This window comes from Podarcis liolepis, assembly GCF_965112155.1.
Source record: "Podarcis liolepis genome assembly, chromosome: 6".
Classification (NCBI taxonomy): Eukaryota; Metazoa; Chordata; class Lepidosauria; order Squamata; family Lacertidae; genus Podarcis; species Podarcis liolepis.
The window spans coordinates 2,168,461-2,192,185 of record NC_139559.1 but is presented as its reverse complement, the minus strand read 5'-3'; the positions used below and the strand labels follow the sequence as shown (position 1 = coordinate 2,192,185).

General features: G+C 49.7%; 1 protein-coding gene across 2 annotated transcripts in view; it reads right to left on the bottom strand.

Annotated features, from left to right (window-relative positions):
• Positions 1-23,725, bottom strand: part of VSTM2L (V-set and transmembrane domain containing 2 like) — a 107,150-nt gene that overhangs the window by 35,869 nt on the left and 47,556 nt on the right. For both annotated transcript variants that reach the window (XM_083507753.1, XM_083507752.1), the window contains exon 2: positions 9,040-9,209. In XM_083507753.1, coding sequence (XP_083363879.1) covers positions 9,040-9,209 — 170 coding nt within the window. The remainder of the gene's footprint in view (positions 1-9,039; positions 9,210-23,725) is intronic.

Below are 23,725 nucleotides of genomic sequence, written 5' to 3'. Positions count from 1 at the left end.
GGAAAACAAGTGAGGTCCCAACCAAAGAAGAACAGCAACGTAAGTTGACGGAATATGCACAACTTGCAGACTTAACATATAGAATAAGAGAACAAGAAGAACACACATTTAAAGAAGATGGGAAGATGTTTATTGAATATGTGGGGAATAATTGTGTACACTTGAAAAGGTTGGCAGCATTAAGATAAATTCAGTGGTGTAAATACGTAAGTTTTGATGGATGCAATGATGGAATACTGAATGGTTTAAAGATAAAGGTACCCCTGACCATTAGGTCCAGTCGCGGACGACTCTGGGGTTGCGCACTCATCTTGCTCTATAGGCTGAGGGAGCCGGCGTTTGTCCGCAGACTGTTTTTCCGGGTCATGTGGCCAGCATGACTAAGCTGCTTCTGGCAAACCAGAGTAGCGCACAGAAACACCGTCTACCTTCCCACCGGAGCGGTACCTATTTATCTACTTGCACTTTGACGTGCTTTTGAACTGCTAGGTTGGCAGGAGCAGGGACCGAGCAACGGGAGCTCACCCCATCAAGGGGATTCGAACTGCCGGCCTTCCGATCGGCAAGTCCTAGGCTCTGTGGTTTAACCCACAGCACCACCCGTGTCCCACTGAATGGTTTAGTTTTTGTTAAAAATGCAGGGATTTATAATATTCCCCCCCAAAAAATGGAAACAGAAGAATGGAAGTCATTGATATTTTAAGGATGTAAAATGAGTATTTTAAATTGTAAAACAGAATATTAATAAAACTTATATACGAAAACAACAACACAACAAACTTAATATTGCACAGCCCAACACATTTCATAGATATCAACTTAGTGATCCTTGCAACACAAAGAGCCTACTGGATGAGGCCAGTGGTCCATTGAATCCAGCATCCTGTGCTCACAGTGGCTGACCAGATGCCAGATGCAGGACTTGAGCACTAGAACATCTCTCCTCTCCTGGGATTCAGAAGCCCTGCTGCCTCCAACTGTGGAGACAAAGCAGAGCCATCCTGGCTAGCAGCCCTTGATACTCCTCTCCTCTTCCCTAAACCTGTCCAGTCCTCTTTGAATGCCATCCAGGTTGGTGGCTCTCACTTCCTCCTGTGGCAGGGAGTTCCACAGTTTAACACTGTGCTTTTGCCTGTCGTGAATCTTCCAACGTTCTGCTTAGTTGAATGTTCACGAGTTCTAGTGTTCTGAGTGAGGGTGGGAAACTTTTCTCGGTCCACTTTCTCCACTGTGAGGGGAGAGACTCCATCAGGCAAGGCCTCCTTCCACCTGCCCTGCTCTACCCTCTGCTTCTCAATGTGTATTGTATTGTTTTATGTACTGTGGCTTGCCGTTGTCTTATTGATTATATTTTAGCTATTATTTATTGTAACTGTTGAGTGGATTTCTGTTTAACTTTTATATGTTGATATTATTATTCTATACTATTCTAATGATTGTTGAATGTTACTTTTTGATGCAGGTTGCCTATTTTAAAGTTACGTTTATTATCACATTTGTAAACCGCCTTGAGTATTGTAAGATAGAAAGATGGTACAGTGGTACCTCGGGTTAAGAACTTAATTTGTTCTGGAGGTCCGTTCTTAACCTGAAACTGTTCTTAATCTGGGGTACCACTTTAGCTAATGGGGCCTCCTGCCATCACCCTGCCACCACCGTGTGATTTCTGTTCTCATCCTGAAGCAAAGTTCTTAACCTGAGGTAATATTTCTGGGTTAGCAGAGTCTGTAACCTGAAGCGTCTGTAACCTGAAGTGTATGTAACCTGAGGTACCACTGTATACAAATTAAAAATGATGATATTTCCCTCACATTGCAGATAGGAGAGAGTGGTGTTGAGGGAGCAGAGTCCCATGGAGTCTGCAGCTGGAGATTTCCCAACGCACACTTTTCACTCCGCTATCCTGGGCCCTGGGCTTTCTCTCATAGAATCATAGTCCAACCCACTGGTGGAGGAAGAGGAGTGTGGGGGGAGCGCACCGCCCCCGGCAGTGCGATCCCAGTGGGGTGCCATCGTGGCTGTTCCCCCACCTGCGCTGGGGGGAACATATATCGATTATGCCACTAGGCCAATGCATTTTAGATATTGTACCTGTATCATTTCAGCATTGAGGTCCCCCTGGGGTCCCCCCCATGCCATATTTTGGCCCACCTGTGTGTGTGTTTGTGTGGCATTTCAGACCTTGGGCAGTCATGTCCAGTGGGTAGGGTGGCAAGGTCTGGTGGGCTGACTCCGCAGTCACATATTGGGTCAAGAATTGGAGAGGGGCATTCCTTTTAATTATTTAACAGCTCAGTGGCTTGTTTGTTTGTTTGTTTGTTTAAAAAAATAAAACTCTAAGCAGCATACACTATCTAGAGTGTAAAAACATCCATTAGAACAAATATGCAGCCTAAAATCAATAGGCCACAAGTATAAAGAGCGCATAAAAGCAAATAAAACAAAAATCCACGGCATTCAAACATATGAAACAGGGTCAAATCATGGAATTGTAGAGCTGCGAGGGATCCCCAGGGGTCATCTATTCCAACCCCCTGCAACAGGTCTTCTGGGTCAGGAAAAGCCTGGGCTAAATGACGTCTGAAGCCACTGATGGATGACGTATCCATCAGAGGGAAGGATTGATTTGCATTCTGTGATTGAGGGTCATTCAAATCTCTGTTTTTTCAAATAAAGGAATTTAAAAGGAAGAAGAGCTGGAAGACTCCCGGCAGCAAATATTTAGAACTTGCTAAAATGAAATGATATGTGGACATTTCTTGTCCTTATATTCTTTAGGAACTGTGTTTGTTCTCTTGTTTAACATTTACTTTAAAAATCAATAAAGGTATTGAGCAAACCAAGACGAAGACGTGGTCTTGGGATGAGATTGCTTTCGTGGGGAAATGTATTTGCAAGGCAAGTATTTTGATGCTCTGGTTTGACCCCCGCCTGGCACCTCATCCCTGGGACTGGAAGGAGGCAGGATAGCCCAGCTGCCCTCCTCCTTCCCTCCAGCCAGTTTGCAAAAGTAGGTATAGCATGTTCTGTTAGCAGGGCTGTACAAGCCCTCCGTGCTCAGAGAAATCAGATTCATAGCCCAGAAAAATGGAATAAAATTTGCACATTAAGATCCCTATATCCTTGCTTATTTTGCATGCATTTGCTCTGCTTCTAGACACAAAAGTGCCCTGAATCTCACCTTTCATCAATGCAGTGCATACGGAGGCAGCTAATCTTAGCAGGTAGGTAGCCGTGTCGGTCTGCCGTAGTCGAAACAACATAAAAAAATTCCTTCCAGTAGCACCTTAGAGACCAACTAAGTTTGTTATTGTTATGAGCTTTCGTGTGCATGCAAACTTCTTCAGATACACTCTGAATCTGAAAAAGTATGCATGCACATGAAAGCTCATACCAATAATAAACTTAGTTGGTCTCTAAGGTGCTACTGGAAGGATTTTTTTTATTTTGTTCCGACTAATCTTAGCAGTGAGCTGAGCTCTCTGCATTTGGTACAGACACCAATCTATTCTGCCTCGGTCAGACTGCACTTAGAGTTCTGTGTCCAGTTGTGGGGGCCTCAATTTAAGGAGGATATTGACAAGCTGGGAGGTGTGCAGAGGAGGGCGACCAGGATGATCAAGGATCTAGAAAACAAGCCTTGTGAGGAACGGTTGAGGCAGTTGGGGATTGCTGCAGACTTTGTCGCCTGACCAGGCAGCCTTTTATGGGGTGAGCTGGGTACATTTTTAAAATCACTTTGCCAACAAAAGTCCGTATAGTAAAAGCTATGGTTTTCCCAGTAGTGATGTATGGAAGTGAGAGCTGTACCATAAAGAAGGCTGATCGCCGAAGAATTGATGCTTTTGAATTCTGGTGCTGGAGGAGACTCTTGAGAGTCCCATGGACTGCAAGAAGATCCAACCAATCCATTCTGAAGGAAATCAGCCCTGAGTGCTCACTGGAAGGACAGATCCTGAAGCTGAGGCTCCAAGACTTTGGCCACCTCATGAGAATAGAAGACTCCCTGGAAAAGACCCTGATGTTGGGAAAGATGGAGGGCAGAAGGAGAAGGGGACGACAGAGGACAAGATGGTGGGACAGTGTTCTTGAAGCTACCAGCATGAGTTTGACCAAACTGCGGGAGGCAGTGGAAGACAGGAGTGCCTGGCGTGCTCTGGTCCAGGGGGTCACGAAGAGGCGGACACGACTAAACGACTAAACAACAACAACATCTTGGAGAAGAGAAGACTGAGAGGTGACATGATAGCTATCTTTCAGCATTCGAAGGGCTGCCGCATGGAAGAGGGAACAACCTTGTTTTCTCTTGCTCTGGGTAGGACTCAAACCAGTGGCTTCAAGTTATAAGAAAGGAGATTTCAACTAAACACCTGGAAAAACTTTCAGGCAGTAAGAGCTGTGTGGCAGTGGAACAAACTCCCTCAGGAGGTGGCGGACGCTCCTTCCTTGGAGGTTTCCAAGCAGAGCTTGGGTGGGCATCTGTCAGGGATGCTTGAGCTGAGATTCCTGCATTGCAAGGGGCTGGACTGGATGACCCTGGGGGTCCCGTCCAACTCTACGATTCTGTGACTAGAAGGGCCCTCAGCCTGATCCAGCAGGCTCATCGTATGCTCTTATTGGGGAGAGAAGGTGCATGTGCGGAATGAAGACAAGACAGGATTTCTCCCATGAATCCAGAGAGATAGATGCTGGACTGAACAGGGCCACTGGCTGGATCCCTTCTTACGCTCTTATGTTGGGGGAAAGGTCCTTTAGGAGAAAGAAACGACGTGAGCAACAGGCTTGGCTTCTCCATTCGCACTTGAGCAAGCAGGATCCGGAACACAATGACTCAGTGGCCGCCTCTCCCCCTATAAACTGACTGACGTCGTCATCTGAGGGCCAGAGGCTGTGAGAGGTCTGGAGGGCGGCAACACGAGAGCGGGGCCTTTTCTGCAGTGGCTCCCTGTTTGTGGGATGTTCTCCCCAGGGAGTCTCACCTGGTGCCTTCACCACATAGTTATTTCCTCCTTCTCTGGAGGGTAGGACTCAAAGCAATGGCTTCAAGTTATAGGAAAGGAGATTCCAACTAAACATTGGAAAAAGTTTCTGACAGTAAGAGCTGCTGGACAGTGGAACAAGTGGTGGACTCTCCTTCCTTGGAGGTTTTTAAGCAGAGGCTGGATGACCATTTGTCATGGATGCTGAGATTTCCTTCCAACTCTACAATTCTATGACTCTTCTCTGCATTTAAAATAGGTTGCCTTTAAAAAAAACAACCCGGTTTCATTGCAGTGACTTCTCTCAAAGAATCTGGGGACTGTCATTTGGTGAGGGCAGTGAGAATCATCTGCAGGAGAAGCCCACCCACACCGCCCACATTCCAGCCCTGCAGGCCTGCAGGTCCTTGGGAGGAAGAACAGTGAAATTAAACCTTCAGCCAATTAGTTCTTGGCTCTGGCAGGAGGCTTCCTGGTATCTGTGTGAAGGAGATGGTTCCATTATGCATGCTCCGTAGATTAAAATTGCATTTAAAAAAAGGTGAGAATTAAAACTAACGGAACATATTCCGATAACTGAAGCACGAAACAATGTGCATGCGCCTTATGCGGTCAAATGGGGGATAATAAAAGCTTTCTGCACCCACGGCCAGGCCTGGAGGAGCACAACTGCACCGATCAATGCATTGCACTCCATAAGTCGGCAGGGAGAGCGAGGCTCCCTCGGGTGGCCCTGGCATACGAGGGTGGGGTGTGGAAAGAGAGACAGAGATCAGCATTCAGAAAATCATTTCTCCAATGCAGTGATCACTGACAGGTGGCCATCCAGCTTCTGTTTAAACCAGCGGCGTAGCATGGGTTATCAGCACCCGGGGCAAGGCAAGTAATTTGCGCCCCCAAACCCGGGGCAAGGCAAGTAATTTGCGCCCCCTAACCCCTAACCATGGTCATTAATACTGACGGCTCTACTCTGGTGACTACTGCCCTCCGTGGTGTTGTTTTTGCAATTAAAGGACCCCTGCCTCAAATAAAGCATCTTGGGGATTGGGGACTGGGATTTGCCAAGGGAGCTGGAAATTGCAGTTCAGTGGCGGGTCAGGGGGAGAGGGTCCCTTCCGCGTCTGGGTGCCGCGGGCCCCTTTGCGCCAAGACGCGCGTCTTTGGGCGTCGCGGCGCAGCCTTCTCAGTCTCCCTCCCCGGCCCGGCTAGTCCCGACGCGGCTTCTTTCTGGCGCGGGGAGGGGGCTTCTTTCTGGCGCGGGGAGGGGGCGGCCAGGGCGGCATGGCAGGCGGCGTGCACCCCCTGCACCCCCCACGCTACGCCACTGCTCTCTGCCCCACCGCCAGGCTTCGGAGCAGCCTTCCGAAGGCTGGCAGCGGGAGGAGGTCTCTCCGCCTGGACAGTGGGGTTCCTGCTTCCTCAAGGAGGGCCGGCCAAACGCGCCCCCCCAAATGTTGCGCCCGGTGTGGCTGGCACCCCTGGCACCCCCCACGCTACGCCACTGGTTTAAACACTTTCAACGAAGGTGAGTCCACTACCTTCCAAAGGAGTCTGTTCCACTGTCAAATAACTCTTCCTGGTTTAAAGTTCTTCTTATATTTGAAGATGGCTATATCCACATCATGGGACGTGGGTGGCGCTGTGGGTACAACCACAGGGCCTAGGACTTGCTGATCAGAAGGTTGGTGGTTTGAATCCCTGTGACAGGGTGAGCTCCCGTTGCTCGGTCCCTGCTCCTGCCCACCTAGCAGTTTGAAAGCATGTCAAAGTGCAAGTAGATAAATAGGTACTGCTCTGGCGGGAAGGTAAACGGCGTTTCCGTGCGCTGCTCTGGTTCGCCAGAAGCGGCTTAGTCCTGCTGGCCACATGACCCGGAAGCTGTACGCCGGCTTCCTTGGCCAATAAAGCGAGATGAGCGCCGCAACCCCAGAGTCATCTGCGACTGGACCTAATGGTCAGGGGTCCCTTTACCTTTACCTTACAACTTAAGCCTATGATGGAGGGGCTCACAGCACTGACACCCCAAGAGGGGCTTGCTTTGCCCATAACTGCAGCTTAGGATTCACACAGATGTTACCATGCCCTGGCCCTCTCTCCAGCTTTCCGCCTTTACCAGAGTGCAACCTGTTTTTCTCCAGATCGCATTCCAGCCAACTCTTTTGAACTGCTAGGTTGGCAGGAGAGGCTTAAGTTGTAGAAATGTGCTCATATCGATCTATCCGAAAGACACCACAGTCTCTGCTGTGCCTTATTTGCAAAAGGAAACATAGACACTGGGTAAATGCGCCTGGAACCTGTGGAATCTCGCAAGGCTTGGCTGGGGTGCAACCGTGTGTTCTCATGTGCACCCCCAATGTCACTCTGGGACAATGGGGCTCAAGCTTGGAGCGCCCTCTCCCCTGCTCTCCTTCTTCCTCCTCTCGCCTCTCAGGGCCATCAGGGCTGATGGGATGAGCGCAGGCAGCAGCTGAGTTGCCCAAGCACAAAATCATCACCAAGCCCCATTACCGCGACGGGAGGCCCTCGCCATTGCTTGGCCCTTATCTCTGTGTGAGCAGCGAGAGGGAAAGAAAGAGACAGATGTTTGCGGAGTCTGATAGCGGGGAGAGAAAGGCGGGAGCGGGAGATGGAAGGGAGGATATGGAGGAGAAGAACCCGGAGCAGCTGAGAACATGGTGGTGGCAGAACTGGGGGGGGGGCAGACACCCCCTGATGGTACCAGGTACCAGAAGGCAGGGAGGCCACTGGGCAACCTCTTCTGCCCTGGGCAAGGGATCTCTTTCGCCTTTGGAAGAGACGGTTTTGCAGAATCATAGAGTTGGAAGGGGGCTGCCATTTGGTGATGGGGCAGCCACTGTCCCCCCCCCCCCCCCGCGCCACCCTCAGAAAGATTTGTGACGGCAGAATATCCAAGTAGTCAGATTTATTGTTAGGGGCTTCAGACAGTATTTATAATATTATTTTGGGACGTCTAGAGATCGACGTCAAAGCAGCGATGGGAGCAATTTCGATAATGAAATGAATGCAGTTTAAACGAACGAGAGATAAAACGAATTTGAGCTTTCATAAAGAAAATTAAAATCTGCAGATAGCGATAATAACGATTAATAATAATAATAAATCTTGCACACCCCTATTAGAGCCGGTGTGGTCCAGGGGGTCAGAGTGTTGGACTAGGCCTTTGGAGGGTTAAAATAGCCACTTGGCCATGAGGCTCGCTGCGTGGACCTTGGGTGCCAGTCACAGCCGCTCAGCCTATCCCACCTCACAGGGCTGTTGTGGGGATTAAAAGTGGAATGACAGAACCTTATAAGCCACTGTGAGCTCCTCGGAGAAAAAAGTGGGATATAAATGTAATAAATAAATGAATGCATAAATAAATGAATGTGTCAGGGGGCTGCCATCAGGGGAGGGGAGAGAGGCAGGAACGTGCAGAGAGCCTCCCCCTTTGTTGAGCAGCTGCACCTCGTCAGAGTCTGGGGAAGGCGAGCCCTCAGGAGCAACGGACAAAGAAGGCAGAGGCTCACTCTGGCGGAGATGAGCCACGACACCACTCCCAAGGAGTTGGAAATGCCTCTTCCGTCGTCGCAGAGTTTTCACCAGGGAATTAAGCATAAGGAAAAGAGGCGGAGGGGTTTTTCCTGGGCTTTTGTGCTGGAGGGCGAACCGGAAGAAACCACTTACGGAATCTGCTAGTGATTGAGGCAGACATGGATTTTGGACTTATTCACTGTACATAGTTTTTGCACTCAATAAAACCTGTAAAAGACAGGTCGGAGTCCTGGCTGTTATTTTTGTGAGCAACCACACACATTCCTCACAGAATGCATGCATGAATATTAGACCCTTCTCTAGGCCTGCTCTTCATAGCACCAAAAGGATCCCTGGAGGAGGCATTCCAGGGGGTTGTTCCTGACCAGGAATCTTTCCCCCAAGTGGAGTCCTGCAGAGAGGGTATCTGCAATGGGGATGTAGCTGCACTGACCTCTTTGCAAAAAATGGAAAGGTGGAGGTGGAGGCAGGGTGGGTCTGGGGGTGGGGAGGAGTGGGTCTGCCATACCTGGTTGGAGGCCCAGTTCTGCTTGTCCGTCCAGTCTTTGTGAGTGCGCACGTACCACCACTGGATCTCGAGCGAGTACGAAGGGGAGCCGCTGCCACGGAAGGAGCAGGCCATCTCCACGTCCTCACCAGCCCGGGCGGTCATGTCGTGGGGGGTCTCTGTGAAAAACGCTGCGGGGGAGACAAAGAGCCACAAGCAAGGCAGGTCATCCTCAGGAGTCTTGAGCTCTGCATTTCACAGCAGGTTGATGCACAGGTGCAAGGGGCGCAAGGAGGATGCAACACTTTTCTCCATGTCGACCTTTGCGCTCCTCAAACCAGCATACTTTTTGGGTTGCTTGGTAACCCCTTGAAAGCCAGGCTGGCTGGGTGGCTGCTGGCAGAAACAAAGCCTTTGATTTATCACAATACTTTGGCACATTGGGGGGTTTAGATTTCAAGGGGGGAGGGTAGTTCTTTCCTCTCCTTCCCTTTTTTTAAACATTTCTCCAACAATTAAAACTCAGAGCTGTCAGCCCATTAACGGCCCTTTAGCTAATTAGCTATCTCCTTTCAAATGATTAATCAATTAGCCAATTAAAATAAATACTACAGTAACTCAATACAGGTGTTATCTTGAGAATATGCAATTAAGATGGCAATTGCTCTTGACTAAATAACACAGACAAGCCATTTATTGTTGGGGAAATCATCTTCGGTGCATTGCTGCGATGGGGAGATGAAGAAAGATTGGCCGCAGCAATCCTGCACGCAGCAGGGAGCGCTGGCTTCCACGTCTGGCTCTGACAGCCAAGCACATTTCCCTCCAGCTCTGGGTAGCACAAGCATACAGACAGGATGTGGTGGGTTTGGGGAGGCAGGAATTTATGTATAGGTTGGGGGGGGGGGTTGTCCCTCCACTGGATATCATGCACATGCAGCCCACCACCAAAATCAGCACAATCGCTTTTGTGATTTATCCCCACAAAACACTTCATCACAGTTTCTTCCTGTCTATTCAAAGGGCCTCTGCTGCACGATACCAAATGTAAGAATTCACTGATAAATGTATCTATGTTCTGGCTCACAGGGAAAACTTCAGAAATTCATATAGACATGTGAGCTCAGCTCCTCAGCAGCCCCTCTGCCTGAGGGATAATCCCTGGCATCCTGATACCTGAGTGCCATTCCAGAAATAACAAACCCAGATGAAGACAAAAGGGTGTCATTAACATGGCTGGGAAACAGGGAAATGTAAATATCTCTTTTGTTCCACTTGATGGGTGTTTGGTGGAGGGCATGGGGCAGGGTCCAGGATGCTCAGATTACTGCCACCAGACCTCCCCTTTCGTGATGCATTAGTGATGTAGTTTGGGGGGTGTGTGTAACAGGGGCATTAGCAGCTAATAAAAGTTTGGGTTCTCTTTTGTTGGGGGCTTCCATCTTGTTCCACCTTGTGGCAGGTGGGAGTCCTGTGGCAACAGTCTTCAATAAAGACCAAGCCTACTGGCTGCTGTTTTGCTCTGGTATTCCTGGCTGGTGTCCTTGTTTTTTGTCCAAGGGAGCCCTCAGATTTCTCCGTTAACAGGGTCAGGGCTGGATGATGCCCTGAGTCCCTTCCAGTTCCTGGGGTCCTGGACCCAGCAAGGGTTAGGATCTCATAGAAGATACTAATAGAAGATTATATTGCTGAACTAGTCAGACAAGCATGTCAAGACAATGTCCTTGGCTGGCCACTTAAGTGTCCTCTTCAGCATCCCAAAAGAAAGAGCCAGGTTGCAGGAGCCACAACTAAGGGATGGGGCCCTCCACATTAACGAAGGCACTTCCCCTCCACCCCCATCACCCTGCTGCTAGGTAGGAGAAGAAGAAGAGTTTGGATTTGATATCCCGCCTTTCACTCCCTTTAAGGAGTCTCAAAGCGGCTAACATTCTCCTTTCCCTTCCTCCCCCACAAAAAAAAAAAAAAAAAAACCACTCTGTGAGGTGAGTGGGGCTGAGAGACTTCAGAGAAGTGTGACTGGCCCAAGGTCACCCAGCGGCTGCATCACCACATTACGAGTCCACCACTCTTAAACACTACACCACACTGGCTCTCATAGGTAGGAGAAGAAGAGCCACAGAGTTGTGTGAGAGCTGAGCTGGAGGACGCTGGAAGCTGGAGACCCAGAGACCGCCTTGCTCTGTGCTGGAGAAGCAAGATCTCCTAGGATGTCAATACCCTGAGCCCCTCCATCTTACGCTCATGTCGTATATCAGGGGCATCCAACCAGTGGATCGCGATCTACCGGTAGATCCCTGGCTGATCCTGGTAGATTGCGGGATCCTTATCATGTACAAAAAGTTACAGGGAAAAGGCTAAAAAACTGTGCAATCTGCTCCCCCAAAAGCTCAACAACTCTGGGCAATCCACCCCACGCACGCTCCGACTCCCTCCAATGACAACGGGTAAATCACTGCCAGTCTTTTATACTGGGAGTTGATCACAGTCTCTTGGGAGTTGGATGTGCCTGTCATATATAAAACCATATATCCTGAGCATAATGTTGGCGCTGACCTTTAAAGCCCTAAACGGCCTCGGCCCAGTATCCCTGAAGGAGCGTCATTGAGCTCGGACACTGAGGTCCAGCTCCGAGGGCCTTCTGGCAGTTCCCTCACTGTGAAAAGTGAGGTTACAGGGAACCAGGCAGAGGGCCTTCTCGGTGGTGGCACCCGACTTGTGGAACACCCTCCCATCCGATGCCCCACTCACATGCCTGCATCACTCGCACACAGACCTTCTGGGAGCATGCTGCAGAAGGATGCAGAAATCTTAGGAGGCAAGAGGGCTGCTCTTGTGCTCAGATCCTGCTTTCTGGTTTCCCAGAGGCAACTGGTCAGCCACTGTGAGAAGAGGATGCTGGATCAGATGGGCCATTGGTCTGATCCAGCAGCCCCTTCTCCTGTTCTTCAGGATGGCTCCCACAAGACTGTCTAAAGGCACCTGAACTGCCTCCGAGTGCAGAAATCCCTGCTCTGCAATACTGCACAAAGGATGCACATCAAAGCCAGTCTCTGGCTGTGTGCATTGGGCTTGCAGAGTCAGCCCTCGCAGCTGTTGGGAGATGTGCGGAGTTCCCTGCACCAACCCCACCCAACCCCCACCTCGCGCACTAGGATTCCCCCCCGCCTCCTTCCGCACATCCGTCTGAGGGATAACGCGACAGGCCAGAAGCGGAATACTAAAAAGGGGAGATCGGGATTAATCATAGATAATCTGCCATCTCTGTTCCTGGAGCAACGTCGGTTCCACTTCAGTTCCTTCTGCATCGCTGGAACCTTTCCGGAACGGGCGGAGGAAGCCTAATTGAGATTAGTCACTGGAGCCCCTAGCAAGGGATTCCTCATCATCACACTTAGAAGAATTGTGTGACTCTCGGAGACTGGGGAAGGGGGGGCGGGGCAGAATCCTGGTGTCCTGGCTGTCTTCCATCTTCTGCCACAGCGAGACAGGACATGGAACCTCCTTACTCCCAAGTCAAGCGTTTGGATATCGGTGAACATTGACAGCTGCCCCCCCCTCGCCAATTCACTCCCCACTCAAATATGAAATAGGTTTGCCAGACCCCCGAAATTAATGGACTATGCAGAATTCGATAAATTAACAGGAAGGATTCGAAACCTGCGGGATCAGAGATTCCCAGAGCACTGGAGTAAATATGTGAACTATCTGAAAAGCGATTGTAATCAACAGATTACGCTAGTAGGATTGCAAGAAGTTTTCTAAGGAGGACTATGTGAAATATCGCAGAGAAAAGTCAGTGAAGTTAGTGAAGGACTATTAAAAGTAATAGTGTAATTAATGAAATGCAGATTAAGTGATGAAGATTGAAAAACCTTCAGATGTGGTTGATGGAAGTCCAAAACCCTGAATAAGATGAGAAAATATGTTGTTGCGTTTTTTGGAAAATTTCATGTATATATATATGATTGCATGATTGCCAACCCCCCTCCGGGTGGCAGACAGAGGAATTTAAATTCCAGGTAGGCAAGAGAGCTTTTAGTTAGATATCTTTAGGTATCTCTAGATATATTAAGAAGACTGAGCATGCAGCTTGAAAGCCCAACAGGAGTTGTCTGTATAGATGCTTTGGGGGGAGTCTGCCCTCCTCTGCTCCCCTCTGTCTTCTCCCCCCCCCTCGCTGCCACAACCGTGCTTGCCAAATTGGGAGGTAAAGGTAAAGGTAAAGAGACCCCAGACCAATAGGTCCAGCTGTGGCCAACTCTGGGGTTGCAGCGCTCATCTCGCTTTACTAGCCAAGGGAGCCGGCGTACAGCTTCCGGGTCATGTGGCCAGCAGGACTAAGCCGCTTCTGGCAAACCAGAGCAGCGCATGGAAACGTTGTTTACCTTCCTGCCGGAGTGGTACCTATTGATCTACTTGCACTTTGACGTGCCGTGCTTTCGAGCTGCTAGGTTGGCAGGAGCAGGGACCGAGCAACAGGAGCTCACCCTGTTGCGGGGATTCGAACCGCCAACCTTCTGATCGGCAAGTCCTAGGCTCTGTGGTTTAACCCACAGCGCCACCTCGGCCATGTGTTGATGCCCTTCCAAGGCTGATTGTTATGCACAAGCATTAAGCGCCCGGCATCTGTACCACATAAAGCAAACACCCTATAAAACTGGTTGTGCGGATCAAATGCCAGGTGCGTCTGAGGCCGTTGCCTGCACAGTGCAGCACTTTTCCTGGCAACAACTTGGATGCCCCAGAAATCTCTGGACTTCAGCGCAGCCGCCTAAAGATATTCATGAAAGGAGCCTGTGGGGTCCGAGACCCGATGTTAACAGAAGCCGGGGTTGTCAAAGTGACTCCCCCCACAGATTAATCCATCACAGGCCTCACACCCCCCCTTTCCTCATTTATGGGACCCGGCCGGGGCTTCTCAGGAGACCAGCAAGTGAATTTGCGGCCTCCCCTGAGTTTCTGATCCGGTCTGAAAAGTGAATTATTATCAGGCTAGACAGAAAAAGTTAATACCTCTAATGTCTCTCTGTCCCCCTGGATGCCTGGAAATCCCACAGACTTATTGCTTTCCTTTAATCCATTTTAGCAGGGGAACACTGGAAAATACAGAATGGGGAGGGAGGCTTAATGACAGCCCCCTCTCCCCGCTGCTTTCGCAAGAGCCTCTCGCCGTCCCTTCAGTCAGAGGACAAATGGAAGGCAAGAGAGTCTGGAGGGAGACGCAAACAGGCAGAGGTTTCTGGAGAGGTTCAAGAGAACTTTTCCAGAGCCTCTTATTATGGGCTGTTGCCACCCAGGGCTGCCTTCAGAGCCATTGCCAGAGGTTCTGAAAGAGAGTGGTCTTGCCCCTTGGCGGGGGTGGGATTACCAGGAGGGGGCACTGTGGGGCAAGGGGGTAGCGGCGGAGGGGCGGGCGCTGGAGATGTAAATGACTTTGAAAAGCTGGTATCGCTGGCTCAAGTTAATGATAATGATGATGATGATGATGATGATGATAATAATAATAATAATAATAATAATAATATTTATTCCCCATCCATCTGGCTGGGTTTTCCCAGCCATGCATGGCAGCTTACAGAAAATATAAAAACATAATAAAGCAACAAACTTTACAAACTTCCTGATACAGGGCTGTCTTCAGATGTCTTCTAAAAGTCAGATAGTTATTTATTTCCTTGATATCTGATGGGAGGGTGTTCCACAGGGCAGGGGCCACTACCGAGAGGGCCCTCTGCCTGGTTCCCTGTAACTTTGCATCTCGCAGTGAGGGAACCGCCAGAAGACCCTCGGAGGAGGACCTCTGTGTGTGGGCTGAACGATGGGGGCGAAGATGCTCCTTCAGGTATACTGGGTTCATCGATTTTGCTGAATAAATTAAACCGAATATTTTTCACTGGATATTGAATGAATGTGCAATGAATTGTTGCTGTTTTGAATTTTACTGTGTGACCCTTAGTGGGTTGTGTAAACTGCTATTCTGAATAAAGCTTCTTATAAGGTGGGGGGGGGGTAGTTTATGGAACCAAGGGAGTGGTGGCCCCTGAACGTTTGGGGACCACTGAATTGAACAAAAATTATGTGCAGACCCAACAATCAATGCCCAAAGATGGTGACGTGCATCTTAGCTTCTGAAAAAAATGTAGAGCCACATTAGCTTTCTGAAAAGAGGGGGACAGACAGACAGACAGAGACAGACCAACCATTTCCTAATATTGGGGCATGTTATTATATGAGATGGTGCATAGAGCTGTTCCTGTTCATAGCAATTGCTGGTACTTCAGCCTGAAAACTCCCCTGGACTTTCCTTCAGTTGAGGTTTTTGAGCAGAGGTTGGAGGGCTCCCTCTCATAGATGCTTTAGCTGAGATTCCTGCATATTAGGGGGCTGGACTACATGACCCCTGGGGTCCCTTCCAACTCTAGAATTCTACTGTTCAGTAGCCCCTGGCTTGGAAGGAAGCCGTGTCCTCCAAGCCCCAATATGTGTGGACCAGCCCAGAACCAGCATGGCCTAGTGGTTAGAGGGTCAGACTGGGAGACCAGGGTTTGAATCCACACTTGGCCATGAAACTCATGGAGGGACCTGGGGACACCAGTCGCTGCCTCTCAGCCTAATTTACCTCTCAGGGTTGATGTGGGGATTGAATGAGGAGAGGGAGAGAAGCATGTTCTCCACCTTGAGTTCCTTAGAGAAAATAAGACTGGGTTGAGTGAAAAGCACTTTGCACGAGCTCAGAGGCACTATGTAAATTACTTCGCATTCAGAGCTGGGATCTGGAGTTGACAAGCCCCAGCTCCAGTTAAATGGGGTGTCGGGGAGAGGGTGGTTCCCCCCCCTGAGATTTCCCTCTGCGGAGGGCTCCTCTGCAACCCCCTCCGCCCAATGCCCACCCCCCATCTCTGCCACCCTCTGTATTTTTCAGGCAGCATCCTCTGCAAAAAAATTCCCCTCCAGGGAGGCGGCTTTAATTATCAAGTTTAAGGAGAACACACCACATCCCGCCGTTGCCCCGAGGTCCCGAGACTGGGTCTAAATTGCTCAGAACACAATTAAAATCCGCTCCTAAAGATTAGAAATTCAGCGGAGGAGCAGAGAAAGGGGCTTGATTGAATCAAACATCTTTTTTCTGTCAGGCTTTAATTGGGAAGCCACGGTATTAATTAACCCCAGGGCCTGGCCTTCTGAATGCAGAGCCAGAGCAAGGCGGACGGATGCTGCATATATATGTGTATGCGCGCACACAAGTGTGAGTGTGAGTGCATGGTGGCGCAGAGGGGCCGATTGCTCTTGGAAAGGTTGCCTCGTCCATCTCATGGCACAAATCCTCACTAGCAGAGGGAGCAACGGCTGGGAGGAACTCCCTCTGGCCCTTTCCCTCTGCTCAGAGGTGGGGATGTGAATCCGAGGGAGAAGGAGCGCAGGAGGGAATAGGGATCTTCTGAACCCATAAGAAAAAGCAGAGACATCACCTTGCCAACAAAGGTCCGTATAGTAAAAGCTATGGTTTTCCCAGTAGTGATGTATGGAAGTGGGAGCTGGACCATAAAGAAGGCTGATTGCTGAAGAATTGATGCTTTTGAATTCTGGTGCTGGAGGAGACTCTTGAGAGTCCCATGGACTGCAAGAAGATCAAACCTCTCCATTCTGAAGGAAATCAGCCCTGAGTGCTCACTGGAAGGACAGATCCTGAAGCTGAGGCTCCAAGACTTTGGCCACCTCAGGAGAAGAGAAGACTCCCTGGAAAAGACCCTGATGTTGGGAAAGATGGAGGGCACAAGGAGAAGGGGGCGACAGAGGATGAGATGGTGGGACAGTGTTCTCAAAGCTACCAGCATGAGTTTGACCAAACTGCGGGAGGCTGTGGAAGACAGGAGTGCCTGGCGCGCTCTGGTCCAGAGGGTCATGAGGAGTCGGACACGACTAAACGACTAAACAACAACAACCCATAATAAGATAAGAAGAGGCTGCTGGATCAGGAAACCAGAAAGCAGGATTAGAGCACAAGAGCAGCCCTCCCCCCTCCTTTAATTTCCAGCTACTGGTGTTGAGAAACACTGCTCCTTCCAGCTCCCTCCTCCTCCATGAATTTGTCAAACCCTCTTTTAAAGCCATCCAGGTTGGCAGACATGACTGCCTCCTGTGGCAGGGAGTTCCACAGTTTAACACCAGCGCAGTTGCCTTGCCAGGGAGGAAAGGGTGTGGGCATGTTAAGGAAGGTATTGTTTTGATATGATCCCTCTTCACTCAGGATAGTGAGTAAACAGCAGAGCGCATTCCTTTTGCAACTTATTGGAAGCAAGTGCTGCCCCCCCCCCACAAAAATCCCCCAACCCTTTTTATCTTTACAACAGCCTTGTGAGGTAGGCCAGGCTGACCAAGAGCGACAGTCCAAGGTCCCTGGCTGAGCAGGGGAGTGAACCTGGCCCTCCCCAATACTTTTAACCATCAGGCGGCCAAATGTAAAAATATGCCTGGGACCTTTAGGACATTTCAGTCAGCAAAAGAAACTTGTGTGCAGGATTATGATTTTTTCCCCAGAAGAAGAAAGCTGTGCCTGCTCAATTTTTGCATTAAAATTCCTCCCTCTTTTGCATTTGGTCATCTTCTCTCTCTCTCTCTCTCTCTCTCTCTCCCCCCCCCCCCCGCCTGGCAGCAACATCTGTGATCAGAGAGAGAGAAAGAGACTGGAGGCCAAGGAGGGCGCGGACAGGCAGGAAATAAATCCGGCTCTCATAGCTGCATCTGTTACAATATCTGGGTTCTTTGGAGGCTTAAGGTCTTAAATCAGCTTATTAAAATGAGACGGAGCCCCTGAATGGCCCGGCAGTTGGTGGCGCTTTGAGCCTGCGAGGGTCAGCGGAAGCCAACCTTCCGCTTGGCTAATCCTCCCAGGCCCCTGGGGGACAGCAAAGACCCCCGGCCAGGCAGCGGGAGACGAAGCATTGCTCCCTCTTTTGCATATGAGGTTGGGGTGCTCTGGGGCGGAGGAGAAGGCTGCGCGCCCCCAATTAACCTCCACTTAAGAGGGGCACTCAAGAGGGAGACTCGGAGTTCCACCTGGCTAGGTCTAAGTCAGCCTGACCGGATTTATTTCATGCGATGCAACAAGCAATTTCAAAAGTTGCATGTATTTAAATAAATCAGAGCGCTGCCCCTGCCTTCCTTCAGCCGAGGGGCATCTGAAGGGATCGGTTTCCTCTGACGGAGGCAGCCTTGGAGGGAAGCTGTGGCTGTGAGCTGCCTCCTGGTTCAGCAGAAAAAGGGCATCTCTGCCTTCTCTTCTGGCCAGAGCAAGCGGCAGGGATTTGAGTGTCAAGGTGCCCTGCCTTTTGAGCCCCATTGCTCCCAGTCAGGAGTCAGAATTTCTCCCTTTGCCCTTCGGGTTTGCAAATGCTGCAGGCGCAATCTTAATTCATGGGGCTCTTTAAGTCCCAATGAACTCAGGGAGGCTTGTTGTTGTTGTTTAGTCGTTGAGTCCAAGTAAACATGGGTGGGATTGGGCTGGGTAATCAAATATATTGTGAGGTTCTACGATGCAGACCACTTATTGCTCCCCTGAGACTGGGGAGGATGATGATGCTTTCATGTACAGTACTTCTATATCCTGCCTTTCTCCCAAACTAGGATTCAAAGCGACTTGCAACATTTAGAAACACTGTTATAGAACGCAAAGTAATAAAAACAAATTAATTCAAAACAATAGTTAAAATATGTCAAAACACATTTAGAGCCAGCTATTAAAATATGGGGTGAGCTCCCGTTGCTCGGTCCCTGCTCCTGCCAACCTAGCAGTTCGAAAGCACGTAAAAGTGCAAGTAGATAAATAGGTACCACTCCAGCAGGAAGGTAAACGGCTATACCGTGCACTGCTCTGGTTCGCCAGAAGCGGCTAGTCCTGCTGGCCACATGACCCGGAAGCTGTATGGCAGCTCCCTCGGCCAGTAAAGCGAGATGAGCGCCGCAACCCCAGAGTCGGCCGCGACTGGACCTAATGGTCAGGGGTCCCTTTACCTTTACCTTTATTAAAATGTAGTTTGAGGAGGTATTCCCTGTATTCCCTATATTCTATCCTTCCACAGACCCTCGTCTGTGCGCTAGCAGACAAAAGGATCAGCTTATCGCTTGTGTTTAAAAGCGTGGGGCTGAGCAGAGATTGAATCTCCTCTTAAACAGTTTAACTGAAAGCATAGGAATTAGCTGTGAGGCTGCTTTCTCCCTTTGGTCACCCTACTTTTCAGAGAAGCAGGCCACAGACTAAAAAGTAACTTTGAAACATATACTTCACTCACATTCAGGCATTCATCCTTCGCAGCAACAGCAGTAAAAATAACTGCAGGTAAAATTCTTGTATTTACAGCAAAAACAGCCTTAGGCATATGCATGATGTTGGTGCAAGCAGACAGACGTCCGCTCCCATGGCTGGTCAAAGACAGAGAGAGCAAGAAGGAACAGGAAATACCGTATTTTTCACTCTATAACATGCACCAGACCATAACACGCACGTAGTTTTTAGAGGAGGAAAACAAGAAAAAAAATATATTCTAAACGAAATAGTGGATATATGATTTTTGTGGTTCATGCTGTGGCCACAGACATGTGATCTGACAGTGAGTTTGGAGTAGCCCAATGCAAAAATCCTGAGGATCCATGTGGATCCATGCTTTGTAACCACGTTTTTGCACCACTGCGGCCCCAGGCAACAGTGGGTGCGTGATTTTTTTGGTGCAAGCTGTAGCCATGGACATGCTATGTGATCTGATGGTGAATTTGGGGTGACCCAGTGCAAAAATCCTGAGGATCCATGTGGATCCGTGCTTTGTAACCACGTTTTAATTGGGGAAGGAAGGAAAAGCACTCAAGGGAAAAGGAGCATGCGTGGGGTGGGTGGAGAAGGATGCTGCTAATAATGAAGAAGAGGGGCATAAGGTGAGAAGGCTCCTCTCCCCTCCCGCTTTGCTCCTTTAAAGAAGCAGGCTCTCTGTCCCTCTCTCCTCCCCGCTGTTTCAAAACGAGCCACGGAGGAGGGAAGGAAGGGGAACCATGGATCCTCTGCTCATGACTGCAGCAGATCCCCCCCCCCCGCCAACCGTAGGCATTCCCTCCATAACACGCACAGACATTTCCCCTTACTTTCTAGGAGGAAAAAAGTGAGTGTTATGGTGCAAAAAATACGGTACTTATTTGCTTCTGCCCTCCCAGGAGAGGAGAGGAAATGACGTCACACAGAGCCTTGTCTACCAATTACACTTCTGTGGTCCGAGTCTGCCTGTCAGCAATACAGCTCTATGACCTTAACCCCTTCACATGCTAACTATCAAGAACGTTCACTGTTAGATTGGACAGCATATCTTGCACAGTTTTCCCTGACAGCAGCCCAGTGGTCAGCGTTGTCTGTTTGAACCGGAGGGTCTGAGCTGGGTGGCGGAAGAATAACAAAGAGGGAGCCAGTCTGAACTCCCTTGGGAAGGAATGCTGCAACATGGGAGCAGCCACAGAAAAGCCTCCGTCTTGCACCATCACCAACGATGCCTCGGATGCGGATGGGGCCAAGAGGAGGTTCTCACCTGAGGATCTTAGCACCTGTGCAGGTTGGTAAAGGGAGATACAGTCTTTAAGGTAACCTGAGCCTAAGCCGAACAGAGCGGGTGAGTGGGTAGCCGATAGCAGAGTTTGCAGTTTATCCTGCGATCAACAACTTGTCCTTTTCAGGCTTGCCATCCTGTGGCTGTGAAAGGTCATGTGGGAACTGCGCCTTATGCCTCTGAGAAAAATAAACCTCATTAACACCTCCAAGGCCTTTAATGGATAGCAGCCTACGCACAAGAGACAGTTTCATCCCAGGGGAAAGTCATTTATCTCTGGGGCAGCCAGCAGCATGGCTGCTTCCCCACTGGAAGCCCTAAACATGTGGGATTTTTTCCCATCTTAATGTCAGCTCCTTCGCGCTGTGACACACTGGAGGCTGACACATTTGCTGCAGCAGAAGCTTCTTGTTGAAGCGGGCCCTGTCCCAAGAATGCAGGGAAGGGGAAAGCTGGATCACAACTGCCAGCCCTAATCCCCACCTCACCGCTGTATTTTTCAAGCATTCGTGTACAGATCTGAGCAGAATTCATGTGAGCACAAGAAAGCCATCTTCAGACAGCTGAGGGAGCTGGGTATGTTTATTCTGCAGAAGAGAGACTGAGAGGTGATATGAAAGCTATCTTCAAATATCTAAAGGGCTGTCACGTGGAAGAGGGAGCAAGCTTGTTTTCTCCTGCTACGAAGGGTAGAACACAAAACCATTCAAGCTACAAAAAAGGAGATTCTGACTAAACACTTGGAAGAACTTTCTGACGGGAAGAGTCCTTTCAAAGGGACGTGGTGCACTCTCCTTCCTTGGAGGCTTTTAAGCAGAAGTTGGAGGGCCATCTGTCAGGGATGCTTTGGTTGAGATTCCTGCATTGCAGGGGGTTGGACTAGATGACCCTCGGAGTCCCTTCTGTTGGGATGCGTCCTGGGAGACGGGGGCAATTGGCAGGCCCACAGCTGGCTCCATCCCACCGGCCATCAGCCGGGCAAACTCCAGTTCTCAGAACAGCATCAAAAACTGCGACTCAAGCCTCAGAAACCTTTAGAGACTGAGCATGCAAGCCAGCAGAGATAAGAACTCTTTGCAACGGAAGCGGACAGAAGCACATCTAAGCATATTTACAAGCATTTATTCAGCATTAGAACAAAGGAAAAACATGTCTGCTTCCCTTCATGTTCACGCAAACAGCAGGGGCAAAAGCTATATACAACAGAAGTTCCCAGCAGGTTCTGCTGGAAGTAAACAGACACGTGACATACAAAAACTCCACATGCCTGTTCTTAAGGTGGAATGGAAACTCAATATCCTATCACCTTCCATCTAAAATTCTATGATTCTGTGACAACTGGATGGGCTCCCGTCAGCCTCTGCTAGCATGGCCCAAGGTCAGCTACGCCTGGTCTAAATCCCATGCTGCATGGAACCATAAAAGGACCTAGATTCTCCTGATCTGCAAGGTCACCAGAGATCCAATGCACTCCTCCAGGAAAATGAGTCACATATGCACACGCAGACCATGAGATCCCAGACCACTGTCTCCACCTCAAATCCCAGCAAAAGGACCTGATTTGTAAAGGTTGCTTGCTGCAGGGAAAGCAATGCAAGCACACGGAGAAATTATCTTCAGATGCTGCAGTTTTTAAGCTGCGCACTTAGGCCTTTCTGAAGTGTACACCCGAATATGTAATGTGTGAATGAGCCAAGCAGATGCAGAAATATTATACAGCAAATTTCAATATGCCCATTGCAGTTCTTTGGAAGGATACAAACTCAGACCTGGCTTCCTTGCTGCATAATGTGTGGGGTGGCCAGAGAAAAGCAACATTGCTGGGGGTTGGACTAGATGACCGTTTGGGTCCCTTCCAATTCTGTCGTTCCATGATTCTAGCTGGAACTGGATCTACGCTTGTGATCAAATCCCACGGAAGAATCTCAGGAGCAGTAACTACCTGTGGCGTCCTGTGGCTCTTGTCAGCAGCAGCCACAGAGGAATTGATTTTGCTTTCTCTTTGTGGCCATCGATGTGGCAGGTGGGTGAGTTCTGCCAGTTCAAGGAGGACATTCCAGGTGACGTTTCCGTGGGGAAAGGAAGCAGCGGAGGAGGAGAGCACCTTGCCCTGCCACATCTCCTTCCATTTTGTTTCACCCATCACAACGGCTCAGCTGCCGCTGCTCCAAGAAGCATCACCGAGACAACCCCCAAGCAGAGAGGCTGAGCCTCACCCCCCTGTGAGCCCCCTCCAGCCACCGCATCACAGGGAGAAAGAGAAAAATCTAAGATTCTGGAAACTGTGAAACTCTAAGGCACAGATGCCAAACAGTATTTTTCAGCTCCATGTAGAGCAAAAGGCTGGGGGAGGGGCAGGGGAATCCCTGTGAAGTCACATGAAATGTTCAGAGGTTATTTGCTTTTTCCATACAGGTGTTAAGGGCGACACCTACATCCCACAATTCCCCAACTGATTTAGTTGCAGCAAGCAGTATTTAAAAAACCTAAGGAGCTTGGTAAAGGTAAAGGGACCCCTGACCATTAAGTCCAGTCGCAGACGACTCTGGGGTTGCGTGGCAAGTCCCCTCCCCCATGTGAAATGAAGACACTGGACACGTTATTTAAGGTTAATGGGCATAAAAAGGCCACAACTTTATTGATTACAGAATTGAAAGGTATTGGCCTTAGGCATTGGCTCCTATCGACTACCCGGCATGGAGACCGGGAAGGGTTATCCACAAGCCGTGGGAGTCCTGTTGAAGTACGCCAACTAGGATCCCACGGGTGTCACCGCTCGGGGCTTGCCGGGGGCCCTTACCTCCCTAGGTTTCGGACAAGGCAACGCCCCCCGGAGTCCTCTACCGGACTACCCTTTCCTTGGGGGAAGGTGATGGCGCTTCCTTCCCCCCCATTCATTTGCCTAACAATAAACCCCTGCCAAGGTTGCAGCGCTCATCTCGCTTTATTGGCCGAGGGAGCCGGTGTTTGTCCACAGACAGTTTTTCCGGGTCATGTTGCCAGCATGACTAAGCCGCTTCTGGAGCACCAGAGCAGCGCATGGAAACGCTGTTTACCTTCCCACCAGAGTGGTATCTATTTATCTACTTGCACTTTGACGTGCTTTCGAACTGCTAGGTGGG